The following is a 15,418-nucleotide window of genomic DNA, read 5'->3' as shown; positions in this document are numbered from 1 at the left end:
ATCCAGAGACTGGGGACGGTTCTGAGTCATCTGCAATGAAAAGCAGATTTGGGAACTAGCTGTAGGATTCTGTACACTAAGCTTCTGCAACGACTTAAATGAAAAAAAAAAAAAAAAACAGCTTGCTCCTTGTGATGACAAGGCTGTTCGACAGGCCCTTGTGTAGCAAGAGAAAGTCTCTCCAGTTTTTGTTCTTGAAACCCTGTAATTTGGGGTTAAGGCTGTGCAGGGGAAAGGGCAGAATATGCAGCTGTTGAGAAAAGTTGCTACTCGGGGTGGGGGAGGGCTGGGCTCTTTGATGGTTTGTGCTAGAATTCAAATTAACTTTTTGTGACACCTAGACCAATTCAGAGTCCTGGGCTTCGATTCCTGCCTTTTGGCCTCTGCTGTGATTTCATTTTTCCTTAATCTCTTAGTAAAATGTCAAATCATATTTTTCGAGAGGTAGGGCCTTTCCACATGTTGGTTCTGGAGAGATCCTCACTGCCCAGGGTGAGGGGATAGGGCAGAACTGCAGAGGGCCCTCAGAGAGCTGAGGAGAAATACTGACCAGGGGAGAAGTCTGGCCTTCCCACTGCCCACCATTAGGGAAGTTTCTGGAACCCCTGATTTGTCTGTCCCTTCACTTAAGGATCAGTACAGTTGTGAGCATGGCGGGATGTTTCTTGAACAGCCAGCCCGACTTCCCCTCACCTCACCTCACCAATTCCTCTGGTCCTGCTGGCTAGGTTTTGACTATCAACCTCAGCACCTGCTGAGGGAATCTACCTATGACCTCAGGGGGTGATCTTAGTGGCCTCCCAGAGGAGGTGCAGGACAAAGGTGGCTGATCAGAGGGAAGGTGGGATGACGGCTTTGGCCAGAGCCCCCTCCAGGGTACAGCAGAAGGGTCCGGAACTCCTGCTGGGCTTCGAGGGCACCTCCATGGGGCCTAGTCTCACAGCTCTCATGTGGCCTCTGGGAAAAAAGATGCCCAGGTCTGAGCAGGGCTGCAGGCAGACGTGTTCTTTAATTCCTTCAGTTGCAGGAATAGCTTAGTGTCTGTTCTGGTGAGTCTCTAAAAATGCGTTTTCTCTAGAAGATTCAACTTCTTATTGCCCCTCTTCCTCCAGGATCTGCTTCCTGGTTATGTCCTCATCCTACCTGGCATTCCGCATCTCCCGGCTAGAACAGCAGTTGCGTTCCCTGAACTGGGATGGCCCAGTCCCTGGGTACAGGTGAGTCCCTTTATCTTCATAACGCTTCTAGGATTGAGAGTGAGGATGGGAGCCAACACCTAAGCCAGGCTGCCTGTTACCCCAGCTGGACTCAGCCCCCTCTGGCTGACCTGGCTTGATGGTCCAGGGCAAGGTTCGGCTGTGTGCAGGATACACAGATCCCACCCCTCTCCCTTGGGGTGGGGGAGGATCCTCCGGCCCTTAGGCCCAGGTTTGTCTACCTTCTGGGCCTTTCACCTGATCTGGGCATCTCTCCTGTGTGCAGGTAACAGCCACCTGGCCTTTGTTTCCACTCCTACCCGAGAAGAACTCCCTGGGTGCTAAGCCTCCACCGATGACCTCCTTGGTTTATGCTGCAGCTGTGCTGAGACTCAGAATGAAGGACAAGATTCCGGATCCCTTCTCCTCCCACCTCTCCTCCCTTCTCCAATGAATGATCTGAAGTACCTGTTTACAAAGTAACTGGTTCCTAGAATTTTCGACTTGAACAAAAAGCCAGATTTTGGAACCAGCTGTGGGGATTCTGTACGCTGAGTTTCAGCAACCACTTAAATGGAAAAAAAAAATTTTTTTTTCAATTTGCTCCTTGGAAATAGTTCTGGCACAGGCAGATCACCGGCGCACCCCAAGGGACAAAGGCCATGCTCTGATACCAGGAATGCAACTCTCCCTGTCACATGAATCATTCCAGTGGAGGGGCCAAAGGCCAGAGCACAAACCAGCAGGGTGGGCTCTGCTCCCTCCTATGTGCTGGGCTCTGCTCCCTCCTACGTACTGGGCTCTCACTTGGGCCCCCCTGCAGGGAGCGAGGCCCTTATCAGGCCAGAGGGTAGAGGACCACTGGGGCTGACTGGAGGGAGATGGGAGCCAAGCTATGAGTGGAGGACAAGGGCTTGTGGCCAGGATTATAGCAAGAGATGATTTTTCATGCTCTGGGCTGAGGCTCTGTGCTGGCCCCTCGGGACGATGGCAGAACCTGGTGACACTAGCCATAGGGGATGGTGGCAGGGGCTGGGAAGAACAGGAGGTTCTGGAAATCTGTGTCCTCGGCTGCCACTTCCTGGGAGACAGGTGGCGCAGGGCCTTTGATCACTGTGGCCACAGACCTGGCACTGGGTGTTCCTCTGCTGTGCACAAACATTTCCAAGGTGCCCCAGGCCCTGGGAGTAGAGGATGGGAAGGGTGGGCTGGGTGGGGGCCGTGACTTGAGGTTTTGCTTTGTACTCCCTGCCTGACTGCCCGGACCTCAGGCATGCCCGACAGCAGCCTGTTGGGGAAGTTTCGCTGGGCAGCTGGGCATGATGGTGTTAGGTCACTACAGGGCAGAGCTCTTTCATGTCGCCTGTAGTTGGTGTGTTGCAGGCCATGGAGGAGAGTCCTCCACTGCACGGGCTTTGTTCTTCGTGAGTAAGTCGGATGTGTCCAAGGTGGGCCTGGTACAGTATAGGGAGCAGGCCAAGGGACTGGTGTATGATACCATTGTGGGGGCAAGAGAGATGGGGATGAGAAGGGTGGACACAGTGGTGGCTGTGACTTGGACATTCCTCTGTCAAAGCCTTTTCTATTCTAAAAAGCTTCTTTGTGCCCCAAAACCCTGGCCTATTCTCCCTAAACTCCATCTACCAATATAGTGCCTTTGGAGGTTTAGGAAGGGCCTTAGTGAGGAGGCCCAGAGGTATTAGGGAAAGTCACTGGTGGTAAAGAGGGTGATGTTGGAAATAGCCACTGTTTTCCCCCATTCAGACACCTGAGAGGTTAATCGGATTAAATCCATGTGGAAATTATTTCACAACCATGATTGTGTGTCTTGTTTATGACAAACCCAAATGAGGATTGGAGGATCTGACAATAGGTAATACTCTCTGAGCTCAGATTAGAGGTCTCTTTGTCCTTTCCCCATCCCAGGTTCTAGGATTAACCTAAGAGCCTGGCCTTGTGGGTTGCTTACACCAAATTTCTTATGTCTCAGGTGAAGTTCACTGTTCTCGTTCTCTCTTTAGTGGCACACTGGATGAATGCCCATCCTTTTTTTTTTTAAGTTGGCCCTCTTCCTCACTCCTTTCCATTATATTTTCAGGGAAATACTCCTTCTTGCCCCAGCACCTCCTCTCCCTGTCCTTGCTGAAGAGCAGGGAGGACAGATCTGTTCTCTTGGCCTTGCGACGTTGAGCCAGAGGTCATGGGAGCTGCCAAGTCACAAATATGCTGGTGAACCTGGGCTCCAGCCATAGCCCCAGGCTCAGAAAGGGCAAGAGGCTTGCTGTAGGATAGGTGGCTTTGGAGGTCCTCTTGGGGCCCAGTGCTTTGAGTGGTGTGGATGTGCCTGTCCCGCTGGAGGGCCCTCTCTGTTTCTCCTTTTTGTCTCCTAGCCTGGTCCTCTGGGGGGCCAGTGTAGCTTCTATTGTGCTCCTTTATAAACCCTATGTGTATTTATACAGACCTGCTTGCTCCTCTAATTCCCTGAATTTGGTTCAGCCACCTTTGGGTTGTCCCACTATGGCATTAAAAAAAAAAAAAATTTTTTTTTTTTTGCATTAGGCTTTGAAAATGTTTTTAAATAAAAACGTCTGATTTTTCTAGTGTCCTGTAGAATGAAAAGTTCATTTTTATCCTCTGACTACTTGCTAAAGGTACACTTCCTGACATACTTGACACCAAAGACTGATGGAGCCCAAGTCATTCCCAGAATCCTCAGTACTCTGCAAATCTCAGACCTCAGCTGGACCAACTCATACCTCAGGCAGATAGGGAAGGGCAGGGATGGCCTCAGCAAACCATCACAGCCTTCTGCCTCTGTTGGCTGGATACTGGGAATGCTTCCTCATTTCTCCTGGGCGACTTCAAAGCAATATCCCTGGTTCAAATAGTACTGTGCTTCAGATTCAGGAATTAAAGTCTGGAGCTCAGAGCCAGAAAATTCCGGTGGCCTTTCTATGACTTAGAGTCTAGGAAGGGAGGTTAAAATCTGACTTGGGCCCTATCACCTTTCTTCTTTCTTCATAGGATGTCCCTGTCTAGTAGTGATTCATCCATTCAATAAATATAATTGAGCCTAGACTACGGGCCAGGGACTATGCTAGACACTGGGGACGTAACAGTGAACATGTCAGGCAATGTCTGCGTCCTCATGGAATTTACATTCCATGTAAATGTAAGTAACAGGTACACATGTAAACAAGGTAATTGCAGGTTGTGATTAAGTTTCATGAAGGAAAGAAATAAATGAGATAAAAAAGGGAGATGGCACTAGGTACCCGTTGCTGCGGAGTCAATTCTGACTCATAGTAACTATAGGTTGGAGTGGAACTGCCCCATAGGGTTCCCAAGACTGTAATCTTTATGGGAGCAGACTGCCACATCTTTCTCCTTCAGAGTGGCTGGTAGGTTTGAACCACTGAACTTCTGGTTGGCAGCTGAGTGCTTAACCACTGCACCACCAGGGCTCCCCCATGGCTGTAGATGGGGTGGTCAAAAAGGTCTCCCAGGTGACATTTCAGTTGATGCCTAAAGGATATGGAGCCAGCCACAGGAAGATCTGGGGAAAGGGCATTCCAGACAGAGGGATCTGCACCTGCAAATACTCAAAGGCAAGAAAGAGCCCACATCTGAGGAACAGAGAGCTGGTCTGCACGACTCTGGGATGCTAATCAAGTGGGAGAGAGATGCAAAAAGAGGTGGTGGAGGTGGGCAGAAAAAGGGAGACTAGATTTTATATGATCCCTGGGTACTGCAGCTCAGATCAGAAAGTGAGGGGATGGCAGAGTGGATGGATGGTTGCTGAAACCAAGTGCTTTTCTTTACTAAGAGGAAATACGTACCCGGATGTAATATGCAGGAAAATATGGCTGATAATCTACAGACTTTGAGAAACCAATACAACAATTTTTTTAAAACATCCATTTTTCACTGTTCCCAGAAACTGGTCCTTAGCAGCAGTGTTATAGAAAGGGCACATGTTCATATATTTATAATTTTTAAGCTGAAATAAACTAACTTTAGAAGGGAAAAATAACTGCCTTAAATTTGGGGAAACAGAAGGAAATATATATCATGTTGGTGCCTCAGTTTTGCAACATGGGCCTTAGTCAAATAAGGGTCATGGTACGGGCACTTATAGTGAAAAGGGCATCCAGGGCTGAGGGGAGCTCAGAGAGAACGTCATCCCACTGCAGTGCAGTCCGTCATCCCACCGCAGTCCTGGAAGTAAGCAACTGCCCCCACCTCCCAGGCCAGCCAACCACAGCCTTCTCACCTGGTTGCCACAGCATTAGGAAAGCTACCAAACTGGATGAGGTCTTGAAGCCTGTGCTCCTCTCTCAAAGCTGCTAGGATCAAGGAGTCCTACAGCAGTTTCAGAGAGGGATTGCTTGTTCGCCTCATGGCTGGACTGATTCAAGATCCCTAGGCTCAAGCTGAGTCTTGTCAGAAGGGACCCAAACCCACTGCCCTCGAGTCGATTCCGACTCATAGCGAGGCCTACAGCAGGGTAGAACTGCCCCATACAGTTTCCAAGGAGCGCCTGGTGGATTCAAACTGCTGACCTCTTAGCAGCTGTAGCACTTAACCACTACGCCACCAGGGTTTCCTGTTAGGAGGGAAGCAAGCTTTATTCTTCTCTGAGGGTGGAAAGGATGCCGACTGGCCCACTAGGTGGCAGCAAAGGTCCTGTAAGGAGCCAAAGGAGTGAGGAACAGACTTCATTCTTTCTCAGGGAAAGGGCCTCCTGGGTGAAAAATGGGTTCAGGCCCCTTCCAAGTTCAGTGTACCCTCCTATCCAATAGAAGGGAATCTCTAGAAGGGTTATGTGGCCATTCCACCCCCACCAAAAAAAAAAAAAAAAAAAAAGCCACTTATCCCTTTGGTTCCTTCTCAACTCCACCCCCACTCTTCTTTCATAGCCTGGGGAAAGGCCTGAGGCGATTCTGAAAGGAAAATATTTACAAGCTCTTCAGACCTTCTAAAGGTCAGGCCAGTAGGAAGGCAGAACTTGCAGGTATGAAGAACAAATGGGTGTGTGTGTGTGTGTGTGTGTTGGGGGCAAGGGCGGAGGGTCAAAGGTGGAAAGCTCAGCTTCTCTCCCAACCAGGGTACAGAAACCCCAAGCTTTTCCCAGGACTTGCAGCTGTTGTGACTAGCATCTCTCAGAATACTTGGCAATCACAGAAATCTGGCTCCCACAAAATATGATTTCAGGATGGCAGCCATACTCCTCCGCCTCCCTCTTTTGTTTAGAAAGCTGGCCCTGGACCCCAGAGCAGAGAGGTTTAAAATGTAAAAGTTACATGTGCTTTGCCGATTGACAGTGAGAGGGACAGAGGTGGTTAAGCCTCTGAAATGATAATCCAGAGAAACCTGAGTTCATCAACCCTCTGCGTGTCTGACCTCCACAGTCAAGCAGCACCTGGCGCCCAGCGGGGCCCTGCTTGCTGGGCTGCCTTCGTGTTGGCAGGGCTCCTTGCCTTCCCGGAATGTGTTCCTTCTTGTTTGCCACTCAGTGCCTGGCCTAAAGCCAAACCTGGGCTGCTTGGAATACCAGGCTCCCTCTCACTTACCCTCTCACAGGATCTTAGGCAAGGCTCTCTTCCTCTTGGGGGAAGGCCAGACCCTAGCTGCAGCCTCATCCCACTAGCATGGACTTTGTTAGGGACATCGGACCCTCCAATGGCAGAAAGCAGAAGCACTTAGGGAGATCACTGCTGGGGTCTAGGACAAAGCAGGGAGCATTGCATATTGATGTCTTATCCTATTGGCAGCCTTCTAAATTGGGCCAGAGTGGGCCACTCACAAGCTGTTCATTAACTTGTTAAATGCAGAAAGGTTGGCTTAGGCACCATTTTGGGAAAATGTGACACCCACTGCTTCTGGATTTGGTCTAGCATGAAGGAGTGCTAAATGGTGTAGGATTTGTGATGGAAGCTTTTCTTTGCTGTTGGTTCCACATACCAGGCTAGTGTGCATGGCAGACTCTCTGGAGAATTACATTTAAAGGATTTATTAAGCGCCTTCTATTTTTTTTTTTATGGGCTCCTGACTGTATGCTTCTGTAGATACTATAATTTCTTAGTACTTACTGTATTCCAGGCCCTAAACGAGATGCTTTTTATACTCATTATCTTATTTGACACTCCACACAAGAGCCTCTCAATACAACAATACAGTTTCTATACTTCATGCTGTGGAAACGGAGACTGATGGATGAGAAATTACAATGAGGACCCCTTCAAGGGGCTTACTGAGGAGGCAAGATAGAGGGAAGAGCTAGACAACAGTGTAAGGCACGTGAGTCCATGATAAGTGCAAAAAGGAGTGGGACAGGCATTCCTGGCCTCTACCCACTAGATACCAGCAGCACTCCCCCTTCCCAAGGCTGTGACAACCAAAAATGTCTCCAACATTGCCAAATGTCCCTGGTGAGGGCGGCGGGGGGTGGGGAGGAACTGCTCCTGGTTGCAAACCACTGGTCTGAGATGGCAGGAGATTAGGGCCAGGATCTCAGAATATTGGCAGGTATTTTCCTAGCAAACTGCGTCAGTCTATTGACTTTTAGAATAGCTGACAAAGGGAAAACTGGTTTCCTTGCCACAGGAAATTCATCATCAATGCCAAAGAACTTAATGGCATAGATAAAAAAAGCCTTCAGAAGTAGATCATTCTGCATATTAGAAACCTCTAGAGGATACCCCAAAGCTACAGATAATGTGCTCCAGATTCACTAGCAATAGAGTGGCTGATAACAGGATTTCTCTCCCTATCCTACCCCCCGAGTCACGTTACAGTATGCGCCACGGCCACTGTCAGTAAGGAGTGTCCAACCTGCACAGAATTTGGGTACCATCAGCCAGAGCAGCTACTGATCTATAATTTTGCTAGGTTTGCATTCACCCTTCTAAATATTTCTTTTTGGCAATTAATAGAGCAGATGGATGGAGTGTGGCCTACCAAAGATGATATCTGATTTACCAAGATGTCTCTGAGTCTAAAGCATTTAAACAGAGTCCACTCTCTCACTGCTTATTTTTGTAAATAGTTTTATTGGAACATAGCCACACCTACTTGTTATAGATATATATATAGTTAACATATATATAGTTACATATATATATATAGTTATATATTGTCTCTGGCTGCTTTGGAGCAGCAACAGCAGAGTTGAGCAGTTGTGACACAGACCACAAGAGACAGAGACCATAAGCTTAAAACACTTACTATCTGGTCGTTTTAATCGACTTGAGGGCACTGGGTGGGGTTGAGTATCTGGTCCTTTAAGACGAAGCTTGCTAATCCCTAAAGGAAGATGCCTGTGTTATATAAAACTGTGAACCTAGATTCTCATTCTGTTAGTGGGTATAAAAGATCTTCATTTATGCTTTCATTCAATAATTATCACTGAGTACCTACTATGAGCTAGGCACTGTGCTAAGTGTTTGGAACATATTAGTGAACAAAACAGATATTTATCTTTGCCTTCATGGAGCTCGTATATTCTAGCAGTGGGGGGAGAGAGAGAGACAATAAACAAAGATTATAAATAAATTATATAGTATGTTAGAAGGTAGTAAGTGCTAAAGGCTAAAACAAAAACATAGAGCAAGAATGGTGATTGGGAACAATGGCTGGGGGAAGTTGCCACTAAGAGGGTGGTCAGGGCAAGTCCAGTTGAGAAGTTGACATTTGAGCAATGACTCAGAAGTGAAAGAATCAGCTGCGTGCAGAATTCCAGGCAGAGGGACGAGCCAATGCAAAAGCTCTAAGGTGAAAGCGTGCCTAGCTTATTCAGGAACAGCACGGATATCAGTACGGCTGGAAGAGAGAGAACAAGGGAGGCAGTGGGGAGCAGACAGGTCAAAGAGGTCATGGGGGAGGGGCAGGGAGTCCATATAAGACCATTGTAAGAACTCTGACCTTTACTCTGAAGGGGAGCTGAAGAGTGAATAATAGGCTTTTAGTATAAGGTTTTAAAATGATCATCCTTGCCTGCAAGGGAGAGAAAGGCAGAAGCAGAGAGATCAGTTAGGAGAGTTAGGAGACTTTTATGGTGATCCAAGTGAGAAATGATGGTGGCTCTGACTAGAATGGTAGAAGTAGAGATAGTGGAAATGGGCCAATTCTGGATATATTCTGAAGGCAAAACCAACAGGATTTCCTGTCGGATTGGAGATATGGGTATAAAAGAAAGAGAATCATCAATGATGACATGTTTTTTGGCCTAGAAGAATGGGCAGAGTTGCCATCAACTGAGATGGAGAAAGCTAGAAGTGGTACATGCGGCTTGTGGGAGGAAAGTCAGAAATACTGTTTTGAACATGTTAAGTTTGAGATGGGTTTTAGACGTCTAAGTGGGAATGTCAAATAGGCACGTAGGCTATATGGATCTGGAGTTCAGGGAAGTTTGGGAGATACAAATTTGGGAGTTGTTGATATAGGATCATATTTAAAAGTATGACACAGGATGAGATCACCAAGGGACTGTGTGTCTGCTGATAGGGAAGAAGAGAGGACTGTGGTGTACCCTCGATAAGAGATTAGGCAGAAAAGGAGGAATTAGCAAAGGGTCTTGAGGACTGCCTTTAGGATAGGGGGAAAACCAGAAGACTATGGTGTCCTGGAAGCTAACTGCCATATATTAAGGAGGAAAGTGTGACAAACACTCTTGATAAATCAAGTTTTAATGTGGTTCAGCAAAAGTTCTTTTTCACTTGAGTGTGAACCAGAAGTTTCCAACCTGGACAACCCCACATCATTTAACTTTTAGGGATCATTCTTTCAATAGATCACAAAAACGGCCTGCGCCCACTTCCAACCACTGTGGGAAGTTCCAAGACCTCAATCTCTCCAAGGGTTTCTAGGGTTGCTTCTGTTTCTCCTGGGTCAGAACATGATGCAGCTTGCTTGTCCACCATCACCTGTTTCTCCAGCTATTGCCCTCTTACCTCATAATGGTGTCACTCCTCATGCTTCATTCTTCCAAATAATCTGCCACTTAACATGTCCTGAGGTATCGAAACTGCATGAAAGGTTTAATGGTAACGGAAGGCTACAATACAGCACAAAGCAGAAAACAGCTTCAAATTCAATGCACACATGCCTGCTTACAGAAACTTAACAGCCATTCTCTATCTCAGCAAACTTCTCACTGCTCATATCCCCCAGCAGACCCCTGTCTCCTGTCATGTTTCTCGAATCTCAGTTCTCTTCACCAACCTCCCCCACTTCTTTGAGTTCTTAGGCCTCATTCTCTTTCGCCAGGGCATTTAAGGGAAACACAAATTTCCTTCATTTTATTATTTGGAGCAACTGATCTCTCTTTGGATCCTCCTGGTCCACCCACGAAGTTCACCTTTTTCAACTTTTTCAGCCAAAAAGGTCCATCTAGATGTTCACTGAACAAAATGACTAGCTCTCTAGCAATAAATTATGCCCAATCCCTGGAAATCAGAAAGCCTACATTCAATTTTTAAGAGCAGTTTTTCCTCTTTCTGTTAAATAAAACAAAAAAACTACTACTACCAACCAACCAGGAGGCCATATAGCATGGCGGTTAAGAATACAAGTTCTGGAATCAGCAGATCTATATTTAAACCTTATCAATTTACTTAATTTGGGCAACTCTAAGCCTCAGTTTTCTTATCTCTAAACATGGGATAATAATAGTACCTACCTTACTGGTTTATGTTGTTGGTGTTGTTAGGTGCCGTTGAGTTGGTTCCGACTCATAGCGACCCTATGCACAACAGAACGAAACACTGCCCGGTCCTGCGCCATCCTTAGAATCGTTGTTATGCTTGAGCTCATTGTTGCAGCCACTGTGTCAATCCACCTCGTTGAGGGTCTTCCTCTTTTCCGCTGACCCTGTACTCTGCCAAGCATGATGTCCCTCCCCAGGGACCGATCCCTCCTGACAACATGTCCACAGTATGTAAGATGCAGTCTTGCCATCCTTGCTTCTAAGGAGCATTCTGGCTGTACTTCTAAGACAGATTTGTTTGTTCTTTTGGCAGTCCACAGTATATTCAATATTCTTCGCCAACACCACAATTCAAAGGCGTCAACTCTTCTTCGGTCTTCCTTACTCATAGTCCAGCTTTCACATGCATACGATGCCACTGAAAATACCAAGGCTTGGGTCAGGTGCACCTTAGTCTTCAAGGTGACGTCTTTGGTTTTCAACACTTTGAAGAGGTCCTTTGCAGCAGATTTGCCCAATGCAATGCGTCTTTTGATTTCTCGACTGCTGTTTCCATGGCTATTGATTGTGGATCCAGGTAAAATGAAATCCTTGACAACTTCAATCTTTTCTCCGTTTATCATGATCTTGCTCATTGGTCCAGTTGCCAGGATTTTTGTTTTCTTTACACTGAGGTGTAATCCATACTGAAGGCTGTGGTCTCTGATCTTCATTAGTAAGTGCTTCAAGTCCTCTTCACTTTCAGCAAGCAAGGTTGTGTCATCTGCATAACACAGGTTGTTAATGAGTCTTCCTCCAATCTTGATGCCCCATTTCTTCTTCATATAGTCCAGCTTCTCATATTATTTGTTCAGCATACAGATTAAATAGGTATGGTGAAAGAATACAACCCTGACGCACACCTTTCCTGACTTTAAACCTGTCTGAACAACTGCCTCTTGATCTATGTAAAGGTTCCTCATGAGCACAATTAAGTGTTCTGAAACTCCCATTCGCAGTGCCATCCATAGCTTGTTATGATCCACACAGTCAAACGCCTTTGCATAATCAATAAAACACAGGTAAACATCCTTCTGGTATTCTCTGCTTTCAGCCAGGATCCATCTGACATCAGCAATGATATCCCTGGTTCCACGTCCTCTTCTGAAACCGACCTGAATTTCTGGCAGTTCCCCATTGATATACTGCTGCAGCCGTTTTTGAATGATCTTCAGCAGAATTTTGCTTGCGTGTGATATTAATGATATTGTTCTATAATTTCCACATTCTGTTGGATCACCTCTCTTGGGAATAGGCATAAATACAGATCTCTTCCAATCAGTTGGCCAGGAAGCTGTCTTCCATATTTCTTGGCATAGATGAGTGAGCACCTTTAGTGCTGCATCTGTTTGTTGAAACATCTCAATTGATATTCCATCAATTCCTGCAGCCTTGTTTTTCACCAAAGCCTTCAGAGAAGCTTGGACTTCTTCCTTCAGTACCATCGGTTCCTGATCATATGCCACCTCTTGAAATGGTTGAATATCGACTAATTCTTTTTGGTATAATGACTCTGTGTATTCCTTCCATCTTCTTTTGATGCTTCCTGCATCATTTAATATTTTCCCCGTGGAATCCTTCACTATTGCAACTCGAGGCTTGAATTTTTTCTTCAGTTCTTTCAGCTTGAGAAACGCCGAGCATGTTCTTCCCTTTTGGTTTTCCATCTCCAGCTCTTTGCATATGTCATTATAACACTTTATTTTGTCTTCTTGAGAGGCCCTTTGAAATCTTCTGTTCAGTTCTTTTACTTCATGAATTCTTCCTTTTGCTTTAGCTACTAGACACTCAAGAGCAAGTTTCGGAGTCTCCTCTGACATCCACCTTGGTCTTTTCTTTCTTTCCTATCTTTTCAGTGACCTCTTGCTTTCTTCACGGATGATGTTCTTGATGTCATTCCACAACTCATCTGGTCTTCGGTCACTAGTGTTCAATGTGTCAAATCTATTCTTGAGATGGTCTCTAAATTCAGGTGGGTATACTCATGGTCATATTTTGGCTCTCGTGGACTTGCTCCGATTTTCTTCAGTTTCAGCTTGAACTTCCATATAAGCAACTGATGGTCTGTTCCACAGTCGGCCCCTGGCCTTGTTCTGACTGATGCTATTGAGCATTTCTATCGTCTCTTTCCACAGATATAGTCAATTTGATTTCTGTGTGTTCCATCTAGTGAGGTCCATGTGTATAGTCACCGTTTACGTTGGTGAAAGAAGGTATTTGCAATGACGAAGTCGATGGTCTTGCAAAATTCTATCATTCGATCTCCGGCACTGTTTCTATCACCAAGGCCATATTTTCCAACTACGGATCCTTCTTCTTTGTTTCCAACTTTCGCATTCCAGTCACCAGTAATTATTAATGCATCTTGGTTGCATGTTCGATCAATTTCAGACTGCAGGAGCTGATAAAAATCTTCTATTTCTTCATCTTTGGCCCTAGTGGTTGGTGTGTAAATTTGAATAATAGTCGTATCAACTGGTCTTCCTTGTAGGCGTATGAATATTATCCTATCACTGACAGCACTGTACTTCAGGATAGATCTTGAAACGTTCTTTTTGACGATGAATGCGACACCATTCCTCTTCGAATTGTCATTCCTAGCATAGTAGAGACTATATGATTGTCCGATTCAAAATGGCCAATACCAGTCCATTTCAGCTCACTAATGCCTAGGGTATCGATGTTTATGCGTTCCATTTCATTTTTGACGATTTCCAATTTTCCTAGATTCATACTTTGTACGTTCCAGGTTCTGATTATCAATGGATGTTTGGAGCTGTTTCTTCTCATTTTGAGTCATGGCACATCAGCGAATGAAGGCCCTGAAAGCTTTATTCCATCCACGTCAGTAAGGTCGACTCTACTTTGAGGAGGCAGCTCTTCCCCAGTCATCTTTTGAGTGCCTTTCAACCTGAGGGGCTCATCTTCCAGCATTGTATCAGACAATGTTCCGCTGCTATTCATAAGGTTTTCACTGGCTAATGCTTTTCAGAAGTAGACTGCCGGGTCCATCCTCCTAGTCTGTCTTAGTCTGGAAGCTCAGCTGAAACCTGTTCTCCATGGGTGACCCTGCTGGTATCTGAATACCAGTGGCATAGCTTCCAGCATCACAGCAACACACAAGTCCCCACAGTACGACAAACTGACAGACACGTGGGTTTATGGTGACTATTAAATGAGAAAATTCATGTCAAATCCTTAGAAGTCCCCCGCACATAGAAAGAGCTAAATAAATCTTAATTATTATGTATTAAACTTTAAGAAATAAATTTAAACAAATATAAAACCCAATGCTGGTAAGGCTAAATGGAACTAAACATAGATTTATATTATAGTTTTAATGGTATTATAAATGATTCTTTCTAGAAAACTCTCTGACTAGCCATTTAAAAAAAAAAACCAAAAAAAACCTGTTACCGTTGAGTCGTTTCTGACTCATAGTGACCCTATACGACAGAGTAGAACTGCCCTATAGGGTTTCCAAAGAGCACCTGGTGGATTCGAACTGGCAACCTTTTGGTTAGCAGCCGTAGCTTTTAACGACTACGCCACCAGGTTTTCCATTCATATGAAGGAATATAAATTGTTGACATGCTTTGATGTCTCAATTCTACTTTCGTATTCCTTAAGGAGATAATGTGAAATAAGAAGTTATGAAGATATTTGCAGCACTTCTATTCATAACATCAAATCAGAATTAACCAAAAAGCCCAACAATGGGGAAATGGCTAAGAAAATTACGACCTATTAACCTGATATAACCCCATGTTACCTTCAAACTTAATGAACAAGGAGGCAGTGATTAAGAGTAGAAAATGAAAATGTAAAAGCAGAACTAAAATAATGCTTACACATGGAATACAACTATGTAAAATGTGAAAACTTCTAGGAAATCAGCATAAAAGCTGAAGAGATGACCATGGTTAGAGTGAGTTCCTTTTTTTCTGGTAAGGTTGCTTAACTAAGTTCATCAGCTCCCACCCCACCCTCTGCTGACCGCTTGGTCTTCTGTGAGTATGAAAAGTCGTACTGATTAACATGGCATTTTGATTTCTGCTTCTATGGCATGGAGAGTTGAGGGGCTGCTTTTTTTTTTTTTTTTTTTAATAAATTGCTTCTATATTTTCATTTATTCATTCAACAAATAATGAGTGTCTCTGTGCCAGGCACTATATTAGGCAGCAGAGATTCAATGGTGAACAAGTCATACATGGTCTTGGCTGCCACGGTTCTTACAGTTTAGTGGGAAAGAGGGACATAACACCAAAAACTACACGTGATTGGGGAACACTGAAAGGACTCAGGATTCTAGGGAACACTCAACAAGGAAAGCATACTAATCCAGTACGCCAGGGAAGGTTTCCCTGAGGAAGAGATTACACAGGAGTTTCCCTGTTGAATAGTCAGGGGAGTCACAAAACAATTATGCATACATTTTTTGAATGGGAAACTAATATGCTTTGTGAACGTTCACCTA

The 15,418-nt window shown here is 45.2% G+C and overlaps 1 protein-coding gene across 6 annotated transcripts in view; it reads left to right on the top strand.

Moving 5' to 3' along the window:
• The window catches only part of GRAMD2A (GRAM domain containing 2A), a 44,217-nt gene extending 39,645 nt beyond the window's left edge, over positions 1-4,572 (top strand). For 2 of the 6 annotated variants that reach the window (XM_049905968.1, XM_049905969.1), the window contains exons 12-13: positions 1,113-1,217; positions 1,483-4,561. In XM_049905968.1, the coding sequence (XP_049761925.1) occupies positions 1,113-1,217; positions 1,483-1,486 (109 nt within the window). In that variant the 3' untranslated portion in view covers positions 1,487-4,561. Of the gene's footprint in view, positions 1-1,112; positions 1,222-1,482 lie in introns of those variants that run through there. The other 4 variants (XM_049905971.1, XM_049905966.1, XM_049905970.1 and 1 more) reach the window with 4 other exon arrangements.
• The last annotated feature ends 10,846 nt before the right edge of the window (positions 4,573-15,418 follow it).

The sequence above is a fragment of the Elephas maximus genome, chromosome 13 (genome assembly GCF_024166365.1).
Source record: "Elephas maximus indicus isolate mEleMax1 chromosome 13, mEleMax1 primary haplotype, whole genome shotgun sequence".
Classification (NCBI taxonomy): Eukaryota; Metazoa; Chordata; class Mammalia; order Proboscidea; family Elephantidae; genus Elephas; species Elephas maximus.
This window is presented reverse-complemented; position numbering and strand designations above follow the sequence as displayed.